The 19,130-nt window shown below is 40.8% G+C and overlaps 1 protein-coding gene across 14 annotated transcripts in view; it reads right to left on the bottom strand.

Annotated features, from left to right (window-relative positions):
• PPP6R3 (protein phosphatase 6 regulatory subunit 3) overlaps positions 1–19,130 on the bottom strand; it is a 128,806-nt gene that overhangs the window by 39,278 nt on the left and 70,398 nt on the right. For all 14 annotated transcript variants that reach the window (XM_061202195.1, XM_061202190.1, XM_061202192.1 and 11 more), the window contains 5 exons: positions 14,962–15,075; positions 7,517–7,646; positions 5,406–5,558; positions 3,194–3,343; positions 2,001–2,065 (listed from right to left, as the gene is read on the bottom strand). In XM_061202195.1, coding sequence (XP_061058178.1) covers positions 2,001–2,065; positions 3,194–3,343; positions 5,406–5,558; positions 7,517–7,646; positions 14,962–15,075 — 612 coding nt within the window. The remainder of the gene's footprint in view (positions 1–2,000; positions 2,066–3,193; positions 3,344–5,405; positions 5,559–7,516; positions 7,647–14,961; positions 15,076–19,130) is intronic.

Genomic DNA, 19,130 nt, shown 5'->3' with positions numbered 1-19,130 from the left:
TTTCAGACTTTAAACAGATTGTAGGGAAATGAGGTGAGAATTCTGCTGGTTCATTTTGCTAAGACATCAAATTTTAATTGTATCAATCAATCATCGAGATAGTTATCTACCAATGGCATTTCTCAAGTTAAAATATTAGCTGATTTGAGGACTTGGCCAAGATGAGAGGTAGTCAACTTGTATCTGGCCCACTTCCCACTTGGACATGGACATTCACATTATTCCTCACCCCTTCCCCACTTAGAGTCTAATCTTCACAACTATGACCCATCTTTACATTTAGACAAACTTTTCACATCACTGTGATTTCTCCGCCCGAATATTTACAAAGTGTCAAGTATTTAAATTCTATGAAACAAAAGACTTTTGATTGCAGACAGGAGGGAACAAACCGAAGAGATCTTTGCTTAAAGGGAGAATCTTTCAGGAGTCACTAAGAAAAACCATACTGTGCTTGTAGGCTTGCCTGGAAAATGAAATATCTGCTAATAAGCTTAGTAGAGGGCCTGGGAATACCTAAGGGTCTGAAGGCATAAGGCTGACCTCAGCTGAGCTGCTATGAGCCTCTTTCAGTTTCATAGCAAGATCCCACGACCCGAGCGTCCCTTCTGGGCAAATTCTTAGTCAGAAACTCTGGTATTCCCTCAAACCCTCACAAGGGAAAACAAACACCCATCCCCAAGCTTTTTGGCCCAAGGCTCCAGATTTTCTTTAGGCTTCCTGTTCAAGGAAACCTTAAAAAGCTCTTTCAGGACTCCCCAAGAGGGGAGGAATATTATTAGCCAGGCCTTCAGAGGACGGAGCTCACGGGGAGTAGAGCACACGGGACACCTCGGCATTGGCGAGACGAGGAGGCAGAGAGAGGAAGGGGGTCAAGGAAGGCTAAGATGGGGCAGACACATAACCAGAGATGCCACTCTGGCCACAGACAGCACCCCAAAGGAGCTCCATTTGGAGGTAAGTATCTGAGGTCCACCAAGACTGAACCCCTGCCACCCTCAAACTACACGCCACCTTTCGCCACCCAGAGTCAAAGCAAAGCCCTATCGGTCTTTAGAGTAAGCAATTTTTAAAAACCAAGCCCCAGAAAACAAAGCAGACAGCTCCCGTGAGTTACCTAGCTCTCTTGGGCACTGCAAGAGACATCTGAACAGAGACACAGAGCAGGGAGATCCTGAGAAAGGTTAGACTATAAAGGGGCATGTGACAACTTTATGGGGTGATGGAAATGTTCTGTGTCTTGTCTGTGATGGTTACATGACTGAATGCATTTGTCAGAATTCCTAGAAATGTATACCCAAAAATGTATACTTCAATAAACCTGACTTAAAAACAAACACAAGAAGTATACCTTGAGAGTGTTTCCCAAACATACCCACCTGCTTCAGAATCTATGGGATGGCATAAAAGCTCCCAGGGCATTAGAGAGGAATGCCTGTTTCAGACAACACCGCTAGGGAAAAAAACTCTTGTGTAACAAAGCTACTCACATGCAGCAACTAATACTTCAAGTAATCTTGCCAATCAGCTAACGGAAATTTTCTTAAAAAAGGAAATACTAAGCAATTTTACCCTCCCTCTAGTTCCATGCACAAAGTGACTCTTTTCTTCCATGAGAACCCGGGGTAACAAGGACAAAGGTGCTAATTAAGGAGGACTTGACTTTGTAATTCTTTTCCTTCAACTCCCCATTATTCTCAGAAAAGCAGCCATTCAGAAAGGACCAAGAAGTTGCAAAGGCAGCAACAGAGGTGGGGAGTACTCCCAACCCCTGTTCTTTCAAGACAGGTAGAAAGACAGGGGGATCTAAAAGTAAATTACTAGAAAAATATCTGTTACAATTAAATAATCTGGAAGCCCCAAGAGAACCATTTGTAACTGTAAAGTGGCCTGTCCCATGTAATTATATTATATTCATTGTTCCCTGTCTAGGGCAAGGGAGTATATTTTCTTCAAATTAAAAATCAAACTGAACTCCTATCAGAAAACAATTTACTTACTGTTTCTTCTCGTTCATTTCCCAGGCGTCAAGTATTCGTTCTATCAATTGACATTTTTGAAAGAGCTGAATAAAAAGGAACGTTCTAGTTTAACATTGACATAAATGTCAAAGTGTCAAATTTTTAAAGTGAAACAGAACTCTAGTTAAACAGAAAAGTGATACCTATCACTTTATACATATAACCCAGCAAACCTAATACAGCTGTGAACTACTGGCTAAATCAGATGCACCGTGAAAATAAATTTACTCAAGGGCCCCAGAACACTACAGGGATTCAAGACAGGATCTATGTCTTTAGCAGTGAACCTACCGGGAAATAATATATTTCAATTACTGCTACCAGTGAGCAGCTGACCTAAACCAAAGCCAGGTTTTACTCTGATATGGAATAAAGAAAATTATGCCCCGGCAAAAATTTAACTCACAATCCACAGCAATACTTGTACATTTTAAATGCGAGCAACACTTACTTCTCTATGAGCTAACATTACTGCATTCGTATTAAAAATAGGTGTGGCTTGCCAAACTTCTGCACGCCAATGACCAGTGCTGTGGGCTGCATTATCGAATGTGCACAGCCAGTCTTATTCAAATGTCATTTGTCTTCCCCATCTACTTGGTTACTCCAGGTTAGCCTTTCCCATCTTCAAGGTTTGGGCGTAACCCAGTATGAGCTAGAGAATGTCACACAATCACAGAACTTCAGAGCAAGAAGAAACCTGAAGACTGACCTAGTAAAATCACCTCATATTTAACAAAAGAAAACAGACCCCCAGAAGAGGCTTCCTCGACACTGCATAAGAACTCACTTCTCCCAACTTTCAGTCATATATTCAGCACCAGAAATTAAAACTCTGGCAAGCCAAATAATTGGTTCAAATGTTTTCTGCAGTATTTAAATTTGTATTGTTCTTTTAATCTCCAAAAGATTTCTAAATCTTCAAATTTATTAATTTTCCCAAATAAGCAAGCCACTTAGCCCTTTTTTTAAAAAAAAGTTCATCTAATGGTTAATTGTCCAGGATATGATTTACAGAATCACTGGTTAAAAGTATCAGTACAATGAAAATAAGTTAAATATTCAGACTCTGAAATCTAATCTCCCACCCTTAAACCTCAATTCACTTCACACCTTAAGCAGAAAAATGCTATAACCAGGAGTGGCAGAAAAAAGACACCAAGTAAGCTTACATGTTTCAATAACAAATTGTCACCAGTGGAGTCTTGATCAGTAATTGTGCTATTTTCTGTGTTTTCAAAAGGACTTGCAAGAATCAGTGCAATACAGATTTCCACTTGTGTGTGTAAAAAGTTATTCCATGTGTATTTGAAGAACATGTCCTACAAAAAAAGAAAAATAATGCTTTCTTTTATTCAGTCTCCTCCATGTTTAAGCCACTACTTCAACACATTCACCAAATAATGAATTAATAAAGTAAAAATGATGTGTTCCTAGTACAATAGGACAAATTAAAAGGAACACATTTTATTTTAAATGCAGTTTAAAATGCCTTCATAGTTTAAAATGCCTTCATAGACTAAATAGAATGGTATTTGCTCATTCAACATGTCAGAATTTGCATGGAATCTAATAGAGACCAACAATAAACACATAAAGAGAAGACAACAATAAATTTCTCAAACAGAAAGGGAGTGTCTTTTTGTTTTCAACGTGACTAATACAGATATTAAGTTCAGTAAATTTCCAATAATTTTCAAAGAAATTTATGAGAATTTCATTTTGCCTCAACAAATGTTTACTGATGACTTCCGAGCAGCACACAGTGCTAGGTGCAACATGGGAGACAGACAAAAATATGGTCTCCAATTCTGAGGTGCTCACACCTTAAAAAAGAATAACCACTCGGGCATTCAAAACTCATAGAACTATCAGTGGATAGAGCAAAACAAGAAAGGTATGAGAGGTGGTGACGTGCGGAACTCCTGGAGGTGCAAGGGTTTTCCAGATTACCTGAAAAGGTAACAGTAGCACACACACAAAAAGACAATTCCAAAAAGCACAAATGCATAGTTAAAGTATGTATTCAGGATATCGTTGAGTCTTGGTTATCTAATCTCAAAATGAAAAGATAATGATTAATGATCCATTTAGGAGTTTTATCAAATTAATCACTCAAAAGTAGCTCTAAGATTAACAACAAAATGAATTAACAATAGCTGTAAACTTACTACTAGGAAGATGAAAGACTAGTGATTGATGACTTCAATGAGACTCCCAGAGACAGGAGTAGGAAGTTATATCCCTGTCAGAGGGTACGGCAAAAACTATGTCCCCAGAGGGCAAGGGTTTTATGCTGGCAAGGAAATTGTAATCCTGTAGCGTCCCATCTTTCTCCAAACGTTCCTGCTCTCCATGCCTTCTACTGCTACGTCATTTAACACAAAGCTGAAATACAACTAAAAGTATCTATCTCAGTGACACTAGGAAGAAAAAAGGGAATGGCTGATAGAGCATGCATGGGTTTGAAACTGGATGTGAATTCAAATCCTGGCTCCACCACTTACTAGCCATGGAATGCATCTCCTATCTGGGCATGATCTGAAAAATCATGCCCAGGATCACATGAGAAATGCATATGAAGTTTTATACCCAGGATCACGTGAGAAATGTATATGAAGTGTACATTCAATGCCTTTCATGTAAAGAGCAAACACCCAGACTCTCCTCTGAAACACACGCCAAGTTCCTCCCGGTGTACAGTGTGGGTCCTGGGAACCCATCTGTGCTGTGCAGAGGCAGGACAGAGCAAGCAGAGGCCCCGGGGCCAGGCCCATGGATTCCAAACACAGGCTTTGGAGCTGGGGAACTCAGGGGTCAGGGAAGTCCAGATAATTCCTGGGCTCTTCCTTTTCCCTTCCATTCCCTTCTGCTTCCACTGAAGCAGACTAAATCAAAAGACAGTCTCAGACTAAATCGAAAGACAGTCTTTCAGACTCAAATCAAGACAGTGTCAGAGACCTCGTATACTATCTCAGTGGAAAGAAAATCAAAGCTTGTCCCTTGGCTAATTATGAAGAGAAAATAATGCTGTAAGCCCCAGTCGTTTATTGCTAATACAATCCCCTGAAGAGGGTGATTACACTCACTCTATCCTCCACACGAGACTGAGCTTCTTGAGGGAAACGTCTGTCTTAACCATCTTCGAAATTCTCTAAATACAGTTCTTTACGCACAGCAACAATAAATTACTACTGAAAAATTGAAAGCATTCAAAATTTATGATAACCTCAAGGGGAAAACTATATAAAAGACTGTTTACACTCGGACCAAAGTCCGAGGAAAGTCATTGACACATATTGTAAATTTATGAGGTTCTACCTTCAGTTATGTATCCATAAAGTATCAAGGGCAAATTAAGACATCTTTCAGGGGATATCGTACCAATATGACCCCAATGCTATTCAGCTCCATAAGGTCCCCGTTGATACTGCTGGTATTTGTTTGGAGGAGGCTGGATATCAACCTAATCACATTCAACCGGGTGTTCCCCACGGGAGGGTCCAGCACGCCCCACGTAGTCTTCATCACACTTTTCTGAGGAAGAAAAAGCTTTCCAATTAAATTCAGTTCAGTAAACAAATAAAGGGTGTAGGAGTATGTACTAAGATACAATGCTAGGTAAACTAACCCTGCAAACAACTTGGCCTAAATTCTACACCTGAAGGAAAATCCAAAACTCCTACTGATGATATCTTTAAGATACGATGAAATGAACATGAGGGAAAAAAATTAAGTAATTTCCCTGGACTACAAATTTTATAAGAAATCAAGTATCCCCTTGCCTTCAACATTCCAAACATCACAGGAATGAAGCAGAAAGCTACTGAAGTCCATGAAAAAAAGTGCAATATTCCAATCCTGACCAGAAACCTAAGAAACTAAGAAAAGTTACAAGTGGTTTTAGATCACAGTTCTCAATCTCTGCCAAATCTGTGATAAAAATGCAAACTCAGAAGTTGCCTCTGGATCACAACCTTGAAACAGGATCAACCTCAAACCTGTTCTTGTCCATAAAAGGGAGTTTCTATTCTCTGAAATCACAAAAGACAGACACAGAACATTCCAGAACTTCAGAAGTTTGGCAGGAAAGGATGATGACCTGTGACAACGAAGCGATGAGGATGCCCTTCTCCATGTCCTCGTCCACAGGGGACCCCTGCCCCCCTGCCTGCGCTCCTCCAGGCCCAGTGGAACTGGACGGCCCCCAGTTTCACTCCCTGCAGCACAGCTCTAATGAACACGGATCTACTCACACACCACATCATGTAGTAAAAGCAGCCACAAGCTGAACTCACTCACTCCTAGCCGTGAACAAGAGGAAGTGCAAACCAAACACTGTCTTACTTCCGAGTTAGGCCCAAGAAGAGTACCAGTGTGAGAATCCATATTAGATGCTGCCTTTTTTGTCCACCTAGAAAGAAGACCGTGGCACCTGAGACACAGGTCAAGGGCACCTGGCCACACCCTCTCCTCTCACAGGTCCTCCTTCTCCTCCAACTTCCACTTCTCTTCTCCTGAGCAAATCCTTCTCCTCTCCTTACTCTCCCTCCTCTTCTTCCCAGGTCTGGCACAAAGGACGCCACTGTTACACACCAGCTCCCCCTCCACAAGATGGTTAAGTAAACAGAAAACATCTACTTTAGAAGGGAGACACTAGTCTACTAACTTCCCAGTAACTCACACCATAGACGTCACAGAGACACACTTTCCGGAGCCTGGGATGCTAGGTGCAATGATGCAGGGCAGAAGGAAAAACCAAAGTGTAAGAACTAGTGCAGGCGGTAGAACTCTCATGGAACTGCCTTCCACCCTAGAGATGCCAAAAGGAAGAGCCTCGTCCCCTAAAGCTCGATCTGCGCCAACCCGAGGGGGTGGAGTGTCACGGAAGGACACCACTATGGACCCTGGACACCCCTCTTTTGGAGGTCTTCGCTGTCTGCTGTCTGTGCTTTCAGTGGCTGCCTGATTAACAGTCATTTCTGGATTAGCACACGGATGCTCCCGACAGAAAAACTAACACTCCAAGTCACATTCAACCAACTACTTCTTAAATGAGATACCTGTCCATCAGGCAGTTACACTGCTCCAACTCTGAATAAGACAACTCAATTTCAAAGATTAGTTCCTAAAAGATTACCTTTTACCTCAAAGATGTGAAAATAACATGCTATGAGAAGAAAACTATTTTACTGGCATATAAGTATGCAGAATATATAGAAAGAACAAAAAGCTGAGTTTCCTAAGCAGATAAGTAACTTACTTAATTTTAATTCTATTCTATTCATCAATTTAGATGCTATATCACTATATCACTAAAAGCCAATTAAAAACTAGCTCAAGAGCAATGAAAACAACTGCCAGTGTTACCTTCTAATATGCTTTGCACATGGGGGTCACAGCCAGTCCTTTAACTCACAAGGTTCATCTACTTTCTAACAACAGCTGAAATCTAGCTACTGGGCTGGTCAACGGGCTTCAGGGAGCTGCCTTACCTTGGGTGGCTCAAGCAGCAGTTCATGAAAAGATCCAAGTCTTCCTCGGATGGCTTCTAGAACGCTCTTGTTGACCGAACAAGCTGAATGACTCATGCCTGGTGGGCAGATCTCTATATGGCCTTCAAATCTTGAAACAAAGCAAGTTAATTTTATTTATTATTTCAGAACAAATCATTCAAGGTGCTCTGTATCAGCGTATAGGGATATACATAATAGCTATAGAATATATAGTGATTATATCAAAATTTCTGGAAGGATAGGAAGAGGGTGTAATGAAACCTTGATGGGAACCAGCCAACATGATCTGAAATCCAAAGATGTACGGTGTCGGGTGAGAAATTATATGCCATTTCTTCCCATTCTCTCCTAAACCTTCTAACTTCTTATACCTATTGTACTAATATCAGGTCTCTAACCAGAAAATCTGGAAAGCAACAGGAGAGCCCTGAATTACAGAAAACATCATACTGCCTGCCACTGGAGGACTGTTAATAATAAACAAGCCTGTATTTGTTCTATACAGTTTCTCTTGACTAATCAATCAACACTGCTTCCTATTTAAAAGGCTTAACTTACTCTTCTGTATAAAGCTTCATCTATACTCATTATAAACCACTCCTTTTAGAAAAACAATTACGAGTGGAATGAGACTCCCAAATCCCAATCAGTTTTAGAAAGTACAGGGGTTCTCAAAGTTGGGGGACATAAGGAGGGAGGGGTCTAAAAATGTGGGTGCACAGTTCAGATTAAAAGATAAACCTGAGAGTGGTGTGTCAGTGCAAACTAGCGCTTAACAATGTAGCTGCTGGAGCACGACTGCCTGAGCCTGAACCCTGGACCTTCACTCACCTGAGCCTGAACCCTGGACCTTCACTCACCAGTGATTCGTTCTAATATGGAAAATGGGAACCGCTCGAGAATGTCCCTCCCAGGACTGGGGTGGGGACCACGCTAATGTAGACAAAGGACTGAGAGCACTGCCTGACACAGCTAACACCTAGAGAGTGATTATTAGGACTATTACTTGAAAATATTCCACACGGGCAAGTGATTTCTAAGAGCTACACAGAACAGCATTCAGAAACTCAATTCCTAGAAAGGGGGAGTAGGTAGAGGAAAGGCCTTTTGCTCTGATTATAGTGCTTTTTAATGTGTAGAGTTTTAATAATTTATGTGGCCAAATACAGCATTCTTCACTACAGTCTCTCTGTCCAGGAAGCCATACTTGAAGTTCTTCACAATGCCACAATCCTAGGAGTATTTGCATACTTTTCCTCTAGTGTTTTTCATTTAACTCATCTGGAATTTATTTTTATGCAAAACAGGTATAGACATGATATTTTTTTCCCCGAGTGGCGAGTCACTTCTAAGCCACATTTATAGAATGATCTGCTTTTCCCCACTTATGTGAAAAAAAAAAACCCATACAAAAACATATACTAAAATTCCTTAATCATTCATATAAATTTTATTTGTTCATCTAATAAATACTTAGTGAGCATCAATTTATGTACCTGCCTTGACTCAGGTACTACAATCAATATCCATGGTGTTTCTCACATTTTAATCCTTTCAAATATATGTAAAAATCTGCCAAATCCAAAACAAAACCTGTGCTGATATTCCAAATAGAGACACATTAAATCTGGAACTTAGACTTGGAAAGGCACAGGAAGTGACGGCTGTTGGGGCATCGGGAGTCTGTTCCTTTTCTCTCTGAACAGAGATCTACAGTCCAGATGCACGGTATCTGCATCCACTCAGCTCCCTCATCCACTCACCAGTTAAGGAAACTTTGCTTATTTACTGTTTTGGATGATTATGAATAAAGGGCACAAATATTCACTTACAAGTTTCTGTGTGACACAATTTTCACTTTTCTTGGGTAAATATCTTGAGAGTGCTGGATAATATATTGTAATAAAGGTCTGTTTATTAAAAAAACTGCCAGGTGTTTTTAGAAGATGGCCACATGACTTAACATCTCAGTTGGAGAGTGTGAGGCTTCGCTGTCACCAGCGCTGGCTCTCTGTTTGTTTGGTTCAGCTGTTTAGTGGGCTGAATGGTCCCCCCACAAAACGTATGTCCACATCCTAGTCCCCAGTCTGGATGCCTTTTCTTTCTTTCCTGCCTCACTGCACTGCTAGGGCCTGTAGCATGAGGCTGAATAGAACTGGTGATGGGAAATATTCTTGCCACGGTCCTTGATTTAAGGGGCTATGATTTCAGTCTTTGCCCATTAAGAATGATGGCAGCTATAGGTTTTCTTTTTGTTTTTCAGTTTCCAAGTTCCTTTCTATTCCTAATTTGCAGAGAGGTTTTATCATACAAGAATTTAATGAAATGATCACATGGTTTTACTTCTTTAGTCTGTTGGTATGAGTTATACTGGTTGATATTTATTAAAGCTATTTTTATAGAGCAGTTTTAAGTTCACAGCAAAATGGAGGGGAAGGTACAGAGACTGCCCATATACCCTCTGCCCCCACAAATGCACAGCCTCCCCATTATCAATATCCTCTACCAGAGTACGTTTATTACAGTCCATGAACCTACACTGACACATCACCACCACCCAGAACCCAGTTTACATTATGGTTCACTGTAATGGGTTTGGACAAATAATGACATGTATCAGTCTCTACGATATTACACAGAGCATTTTCACTGCCCTAAAGGTCCTCTGTGCTCCACCTATTCATTTCACTCCCCTTGCCAACCCCTGGCAAGCATGATCTTTTTACTGTCTCCACAGTAAAATATGACATTTTCCAGAATGTACGTAGCCTTTTCAGACTGGCTTCTTTCGCTTCTTTCTTTTTCATTAGCATTTAAGGTCCCTCCGTGTCTTTTCACGGCATGAGGGCACATTCTTTTTAGTGCTGAGTAATATTCCACTGTCTGGATGAACTACGGTTTATTTATCCGCTCACCTACTGAGGACCTCTTGGCTGCTTCCAAGCTTTGGCAAGTGTGGATAAAGCTGCTAAACAACTGTGTGCAGGCTTTTGTGTGAACCTAAGTTTTCAACTCCTTTGGGTAAATACGAAGGAGCACAACTGCTGGACTGTATGGTAAAGGTATGTTTAGTTTTCTAAGAAACTACCAGACTGTCTTCCAAAGTGGCTGCACCATTTTGCGTTTCCACCGGCAACAAATGAGATTTCCTGCTGCCCCGCAGTCCTGCCAGCGCTTGGTGGTGTCAATTAGGTCCAGTGAATTGCTAGTACTGTGCTTCTTACTGATTTCTGTCTAAACGTTATGTCCATTTCTGTTAGAATTTGTTTTAGATTCACAAAAAAATTGCAAAAATAGTACAGAGTTCCCATGTGACCCATACCCAGTTTCCCCTGTTATTATCTTACATTTGTCAAAATTAATGAACCAGTACTCACACGTAAAACCCATACTTTATTCAGATTTCCTTGGTTTTTGCCTACAGTTGCTTCTCTGACCCAGAATCCACCCAGGACACCACACTATATTTAGCTTTCAAGTGTCCTTAGCCTCCTCCTGGCTGTGATAGTTACTCAGACTTTCCTGGTCAGGTACTTTGCAGAATGTCCCTCATTTGGGGTCTGGTCTTAACGTTTTTCTCATGATCATGGGTCTTTGAGAGGAAGACCACACAAGTAAAACGACATTTTCATTACATACTATCAACACAACAGTGCTGGCTGTTGACTTTGATTATATGGCTGAGGAAGTGCTGGTCAGGTTTCTCTGTCAAACTTGACAGAGTAACTGTCAAGTTCTCATTTGATTCTCTTTCCATACTGCACTTTTTAGAAGGAAGTCGTGAGGTGCAGTCTACACATAAGAGCGGAGAGTCTTTTTCTTCCTCCTTGAGAAGGGATTATCAACTATTTGGAATTCTCCCACAGGGGAGATTTGTCTCTTCACCCCCTTTTACTTATTCAGTCACTTATTTATATCAGTATGAACTCATAGGTATTTTATACTTTGTGTTATAAAACAATACTGCCTTATTTTATTGTGCAAGTGGTCCCAGCTCTGGCCAACGGGAGCTCTTTTAGTTGGCCCGTGTCCCTCTCACACACCCGGTGTTGTGGGTTTTCTCTTTGAGCGCGTCCTTACTGTCTGTACTACAGGATGCTCCACACTCATCTCATATACTTCTTAGCCCAGTTGCAGAACCATCCATTTCTCCATGAAGCCCTGGTTCCTTTACCGGAGGATGGTATTAGAAACTGAGATCTGGGCACACGGTTACTTGTTCCTGGTGATGCGTCATGACTTCTAGGCCTCACAAAGCAACTGTCTTCCTGGTTTAACTCTTCATATTTCAGTATAGGTAACTTCTAATGTCCTACACTGATTTTTCCTCAACTATGTCAAAGTTTACAAATGAGCCCAAAGGCATTCTTCAATTTCTGTTGTAGTTTTCATTTCTAGCATTTGCGTATGATCTTCCATTTCTCTGTTAAAATTCTCCATCTGTTCACATATTGCTCAGTTTTCCCACAAGCCTTTAACACATTAATCATAGTTATCTTAAATTCCCTACCAGATTGCTCCAACATTTTTGAATCTAGTTCTCCTGACTGCTTTTTCTCTTGAGAGTTTAGTTTGTTTGGGTTCTTTTTATCTTGCTTCTTTGTCTTGCAATTTTTTAGTTGTGACGTGGACATGTTGTGTAAGACAACAGAGACTGATATAACTAGTATTTGCAATGGATACACCTCTTTTTTTCTAGGTCTTTAGTGTGGGGTTTCTGGATCAATTTATCGTCAGCAGCTGAGTTAGGTTTGGGTTTTGTTGTTCCTATGACTGACTTCTCTCAGCACACTGAAGACTTTAAATCTGTCTCAAGTTACTTTGTATTTATAGTTAGGGATGGATTGCCAAGTTTTTCTCAACTTCTGCTCTGCCCTTAGCTGAAGTTCTTCCCTTTAAGCCTGCTCCTGTGCTGACGGTCTCCTTCCACACTGCAGCCTTCCCTCCGCCAGCACGCTGCTGTTGTCATGTGTGGTGGCCTGGTGGGGAGGACCGCTCTGTTGTTCTGGTTCAGCCTCAGTCTCAGGCAGTGGAAGTGCTCATGGGCCTCAGGGGTGGGGCCCTCTCGGCGACCCCGCCCTTACTTCAGTGGTAGGGGCTCTCTAACAGCCTGGGGCCTGAAAGTGTCCCTGCTTGTCACATGGGATAGAGGCTTTTTCCTGGTCCCTTCCTCCTCATTGGGTCTTTAGGGTTACAGGGTCTGCTGCCCTTTCGCCAGTGGCTTCAGGGTTTTATTCAGCAGGGGCGGGAGTGGAGAAGAACCCTGCTGCTGCAGGTCGCAGCCCTACTCTGCAAGGGAGGCTTTCTCGGGGCTCTTACCTGGCCTCCAGTATTTCCTGAGCAGGGCTCGCAGGTATGTGCAAAGTCCTGAGTCCGTAGTTCTCAGGGTGTCCTTGCTCTCCCTGCACCTGAGGCGCTTCGGGCGTTACATAACCTACTATCATTCTACGTTTCTAAAAAACACATTGGAACTATCATTTTTTTAAGATGAAAAATGAAACTGTATATGGAAGTACCTCAGTTCCTCAGTAGAAGATAAGAATTACACTGTGCACTAACTTACCCCTTCTCTCCTTATTTCTTGAGTTTTATTAAAATAATCTGGAATTTATTGTTTTTTTTCCAACATTTGACCTATTCAATTATTCATTCTTAACATAACTTTCATAGTCATATGAATTGTCACATTCCTATCTGTTTCATTTATCATTACTTTCACCAATATATTTCCTTATCTTAAGTTCTTTATTCTACCTTATTTCTCTGCTTGGCTTCGGTAAAGTCCATCTTCCAGTAATTTGGCCCAGGAACAGGACACGGATGGGACACTGAGGTCCATACGCTTGAAAATGCCTCCTGCCCTCACACAGCAACAAAAGTGCTTCAGGGTCACAATCCTGCCCTCTGTTTTTCAGTGTTTAGTTAGCTTTACAAATGACGTGTCTGGCAATGTGATTTGCTTTGTAGTTAACCCATTTTTTTCTTGTCCAAATATTTTTAAGATTTATCCTTTATCCTAGGGATTCAGAAATCACATAAGGGTAAGGCTAAGATCTCAGTCGTCCACCACCCCTCCCCCCCACCCCTCTTTAAAGTTAATCGTGCTTAGTAGTTCATAAACCTTTGTGGTCTGAGGATAAGTTCCTTCTGATCAGAAATTCCTTCCTGTCATTTATTACTGTATCGTCTCCATTCTCAAGCCAGAGTCGTCAATATAAATCTCACAGCACCAGCTCATGTGCTTTTAAACCATTTTAAGAGATGATGCAACTGCCTTGCAGCATGAGTAGCAAGATAACAGTCCTGTATCACCTGATTAATACCTTAAGTTATTGGTTACGTTATTTAAAATATGATTTACCAGGGAAGACAGGCAAAGTCAAAACTGCAGATACAACTCCAAATTACAACATAGCTGAAGCAGTGCTGCCACACTGCCCTTCCATTATCACTAACCAGAGATTAAAGAACCAGAAATAGAGATGAAGACTTTGGGAAGCAGGGATTGGTAAGGCTGTGTTTACTATTTTGCTGGAAACCAAAATGACATCACTGAAACTAAATCCAGAAACGTTGGATGGCTAAATTTTCATATGCTGACAGCAGACCGTGTCTCTCCTCCTCTTCATGCCCTCTGCTTTACTGGATGGATCCAATAGTGGGTAAGAAAATACAAATTCTAATCTCTAAACCACATGTTCCTGGAATGCAAACATATACACACCTCTTCAAATTCTCATTCTCCAGAGAACAATTAGGAAAACTCTGACAATTAATAAGTAAATTAGCTTTGGGTATAAACTGTAAAGAGTAATATGACAAATATTAATTGGCTTGTCCAGAGGCACATACATAGGGAAAACAGACTATATTTCTGATTCTGAAACACACAGCACAAAGTTTTCCTTAAGGCCTCAAGCCACCTGCCCATCCATTTTTAAACAGCCTAATGAACTGTAGTTGCCTCATATGTGAAACCCCAAAAAAAAACAACCCAAAGCCTCAAGTTAGCAAGCACTGGACAGAATCACAAGATGGAAAGAGCCCTGAACTGTCACTTGGAGGAGAGCTGCGCACCAACCAGGAACACCTATTTTCAATTTTCATAAGCAAGAAGTAAGCTTCTCTTGTGTTTGAGCCATTTTGCATGGGTTTGACTGATTATAGAAGCATTTTGGTAACTACTACAAAACCCCAGATGACTAGAATCCGAATATTGCCAATAGTGTTTACCAAACCATATAGTTCAACTACATCTATGCATCCCATTCATGTAAAACTATTTATATAGTAGAAAAAGGTTCAGCACCTGAAATTCACGGGCATGATATTGTAGCGATCAACCAACAACTTAACTCTTAGCTTTTAAAAATTCTAAAAGCAAAACCAAATGGCTCGTTTCTCAAGATAAAAGGAAAACTTACGTTGGTCGCCGTGTCTCAAGTAAAGCCAACAATATCTGGACTGCGCTGACTATGGCCGATTCATTCTTCTCCTTGTGGAAAATATTTGATAGGAGCTGCTCTATAATTTCTTGCCTAGGGAAACAAATCAATAGTCAAGCGCTAATTGTAACGTTGTTTAACACAAACAACTTCGGAGAAAAAGATCATGGTATCAGTAAGACAAGTATCATAAAAGAGTTCAACCTCACTTGTGCATATTTATTAACAATATTTTATTTTTAATATATCTATAAGGCAGGCCAGTGATCTTGCTTATTATAAATGTAACACAGACATATCCCCTACCCTCAATCAGCAAAGTCATCTGGGCCCTGCTTGCCTTTGCCAATCTTGTTGAAAGCCAACAAACACCTCACGACTGGAAGTCACCTCCTACTCAGGTGGTGGGGACGGGTGGTAAAAAGACTCAGAACCCTTCAGCCCCACAGAAGGAGGGGAGTTTTTTACAAAAGAAACCATAAATGTTTTCCCACAAAGGCATTCATGTATAATTAACAAAGATCTAAAACAGATACAAGATAACATCAATTGCTGCACTGTACTCTACAACTAAAATTTGGTAAATCAAAATAATGTGGTAGCAGTGAAATGGGTGTGACTGAACTACTGCCCCAAAAGTATTCTCCACAGGCTCTTGCCATGACACCTCCCCATACATGTATACAAGGTCACAATTAATGTAGAATACAAGGGTAACCTGTTAGGTGAATAAATTTATACGGATGTTCTCAAGGAAAACCTGTTTCTTAGGATCTCAGTAATTTTTAGAACCCATGGGGATTAAGAAATGGAATCTCCCTAGCAATGAGAGGGACAGCTGGTTGTCCCCTGGTGCCCACCTGGCAGACACGCCAGTCACCCCAAGGTACAGCTGTGCTCACTGGCTACTAACACCAGTTCCTTTGCCAGGTTAGGGCAGCAAGTAGGAGAGAATCTCTTCTTCTTTGGGAGAAGCAAATAAAACTGGTATCTAACCTAACTTCAGAGGATCCCCTTGCAGGAAGTAGCTTTCAAGTACTCTCAGACCAGCACTAGAATTGCTTGTGAGACCTCTACCCAAAACAGTACTGTAAAAGTCACTCAACACACAGCAGTCTATAGAATAACTATTAAACTTGGAACTGAGCTCTGGAAAAGACTGCCTTTTTGTAAATACGTACATTCTTCAAATAGCAGCCCCACCCCAGGTAAAGGGGTACCGACAGGGCATCCAACTGTAGATGTCCACCTTCTCATTCAGCTGTAGTGTCTAACTTTCCAGAGAGCAATATCACCTTTCATAAACCCTGAGGCCTGAAGGGAGTGGCTAACAAAGAGGCTCTCACTCATGTTCCATGGCTGCATCAAATTGGAAGTCTACCATACCCATGGAGGGCATTCTACTAATGGACAAAAATGAGGTAATAACCAGCAAAAATGTGACGGTCAAGATGCAACACAGCAGCTGAGCCATATTCTGAGTCTTATCTAGACATACAAATATCACCAAATACAGAAGAGATCATAAACTGAAGAACTGAGCTTATTAAACAGGATAAAAAGAATGCCTTCATATTCTTTAAATAATAAGGCATTTATTTACAAGTGAGAAGACATATTCACTTTCACTTTTTAAAAAATGGAGTTCCTGGACGAACATCAATAAAGTTCATGATGAGAGCTGTGTTATGCACGAGGCCAGCCAGGTTCTTCACCCAGGCCTGTGAGAGGATGGCTCACTTCTGTTTTGTTTTGTTTTTATGTGGGTAGCTAAAGACTTGAGTCTATAAAACTAACGGGATCAACCAGGCCCAGAGGCCGACCCACTGTAAGCTCATTAGTATCAAGAATTAGGAGCTGCCTGGTCCAGCCCTCTCTAACACAACTAGTTTCAAAGGAATTCTGGAACTTCAGATTTTCCCACAACAGAGCTACTAAATTAAATACATTCAATTTAAGCCCAGATTGTTTCCCAAGCTAACACTCACTACCTAACACCTCGGTCCACTGTCTTAGAGACCTTTTGGTACCCCTACCCACCCTGACCATTCTCTTTAACCTTAGCTCATTTACAATTTTTCCTGCAGTGCTAACCTACACTTCCAGTTACACATACGGTGTTTATGTGGGGGTTAGCCTGTATACCGAGTACACTGGCTTATAACACAACACTGCTACATTATTACGTGATAATCAAATACATACAGATATATAACAATATATAAAATATACACAGATACTGTTAAAATTAATAAAAGCTTACTAAGCTCACAGGAGCCTTTGGTCACTGTGTACTTCCTCAATCAACAGATACTAAAAAGAACGACTATAATGTGGGAACACGTCTGATATTAAAAAGGGTTCGTTCTCATCCTCAAGAAGAGTGTGGGAAGCACCGTTATAGAGTTAAGTCTCCCCGATGCTCAGTGCAGTGAAGGTTTAACTCAGTGACACCACGGAGCTCCTGACTCTTTAGGACCACGTAGTTGAAGAAATTTACTCTAATAGTCCATAATGTTGATTGAGTATGTACCTATCTGCATCAGAGTACAGTTGCCTGATCCAGGACTAAAGACACAGTCTGAAATATATTAGCTAGTGCATACAGAGGCTCCAACAGCTGGATCCCACGTTTAGTCCAAATAGAGTTGAGTGAAGAGAGGGCTGGCACAGAAGAACTCAGTGATTACTACTGACCAGCCCGACACTCGGGGTGAACCTGCACAGTCCAGGAAGGGAGCCAACCACCACCTGTGGCCACAGAACGCTCTAAAGGTAACTAGTCTGAATTGGCCTGTCCTAAGTGTAAAATACACACTGGATTTCCAAAACTTTGCACAAAGAAAAGAATGTAGACTCACTCATTAATAATTTTTTAAATGAACATATGTTGAAATATTATTTTGTACCTATTAAATAAAACATAAAAATTAATTTCACCTATTTTTTTACTTTATTATAGCTACTAGAAATTTTTAAATTACATGTGACTTTTATTATATTTCGATTGGACAGCGCAGTCATGAACCATATGAAATTACTGACAGTCAACATTTTTTAACCTTGAGTAAGATAATTTTTACATGGTTCAACCTATTACTACTACCATTATCGGTATTGTATATTATAAAAGGAGTACATACGCCATAATGCCCAAGAATAACTGAAATGGGGCAGGTAAGGTGACATCTTACTCAGAAGCTGATAATCTCTTATGTCTTGCTACTTGAGAGAACTAGTCAATTCCTTCCTATTCTACAATGCACATCGGGAAAATACAACTATGTCTCAGAATACAGAGTTTAAAACAAGATATTTTGTCTCTAATTTGTTCCTTGTTTGTCTCACACTTGCCAAGTAAACAATACACACAAAAGTCTTATTTTAATAAAAGGGTCTTCCCAGCCAAAAGATGCGAACGAGCCTCAATATACAGAAGGACTAAAAAATTCCAACAAAGTCATTAAGAAGAACAACAGTAGCAGTAAACTGATGCGAGACTGCCATTCGTACATAACGTTAACTGTATGCACTCTTTCCAGTTATTCATCCAAAGTGGGGAAATGCCTTATTTTTGTTTACTAAAATAACTTTCAGTTGTAGGGATGCAGGCAAATGTATGCCCATACTTGATGGTAAATACTCTTCCTGAAAATGTATGAATATACAAACACCAGTATAGTAGGCTGACCATTCACAGATTTCAAAATAGTACACCACCCCCAAGCTGTCTTCCACCTGAAACACATGAGATGTCTGTTCATTAGGAATTATCTAAAAATAAGGGCAGAAGCAATATAAAGAAACAAAACATACAAGATGTATAACCCTTCCAGTCAGGTCTGGTCAGGTTACCCCAGTCAGCTGCCAAGGTATAGTGGATCCTAAGAAGAACTTCTGATTAAAAATCACTGACTGGGAATTCCCTGGTAGTCCAGTGGTTAGGACTTGGCCCTTTCCCTGCCGATGGTGCGGGTTTAATCTCTGGTCGGGGAACTAAGATCCCGCAAGCCACGCGGCATGGCCAAAAAATTAAAAAAAAAAAAAAAAAAATCACTGACTAAGATGGGTCAAATTACTTCATACACCTATCTTCCCCAAAGACCATGGAGGCAGTGACTGCAGTTATGATGTCACTGCCCCATCCA

This window comes from Eubalaena glacialis, chromosome 10 (genome assembly GCF_028564815.1).
Source record: "Eubalaena glacialis isolate mEubGla1 chromosome 10, mEubGla1.1.hap2.+ XY, whole genome shotgun sequence".
Lineage (NCBI taxonomy): Eukaryota > Metazoa > Chordata > Mammalia > Artiodactyla > Balaenidae > Eubalaena > Eubalaena glacialis.
This window is presented reverse-complemented; position numbering and strand designations above follow the sequence as displayed.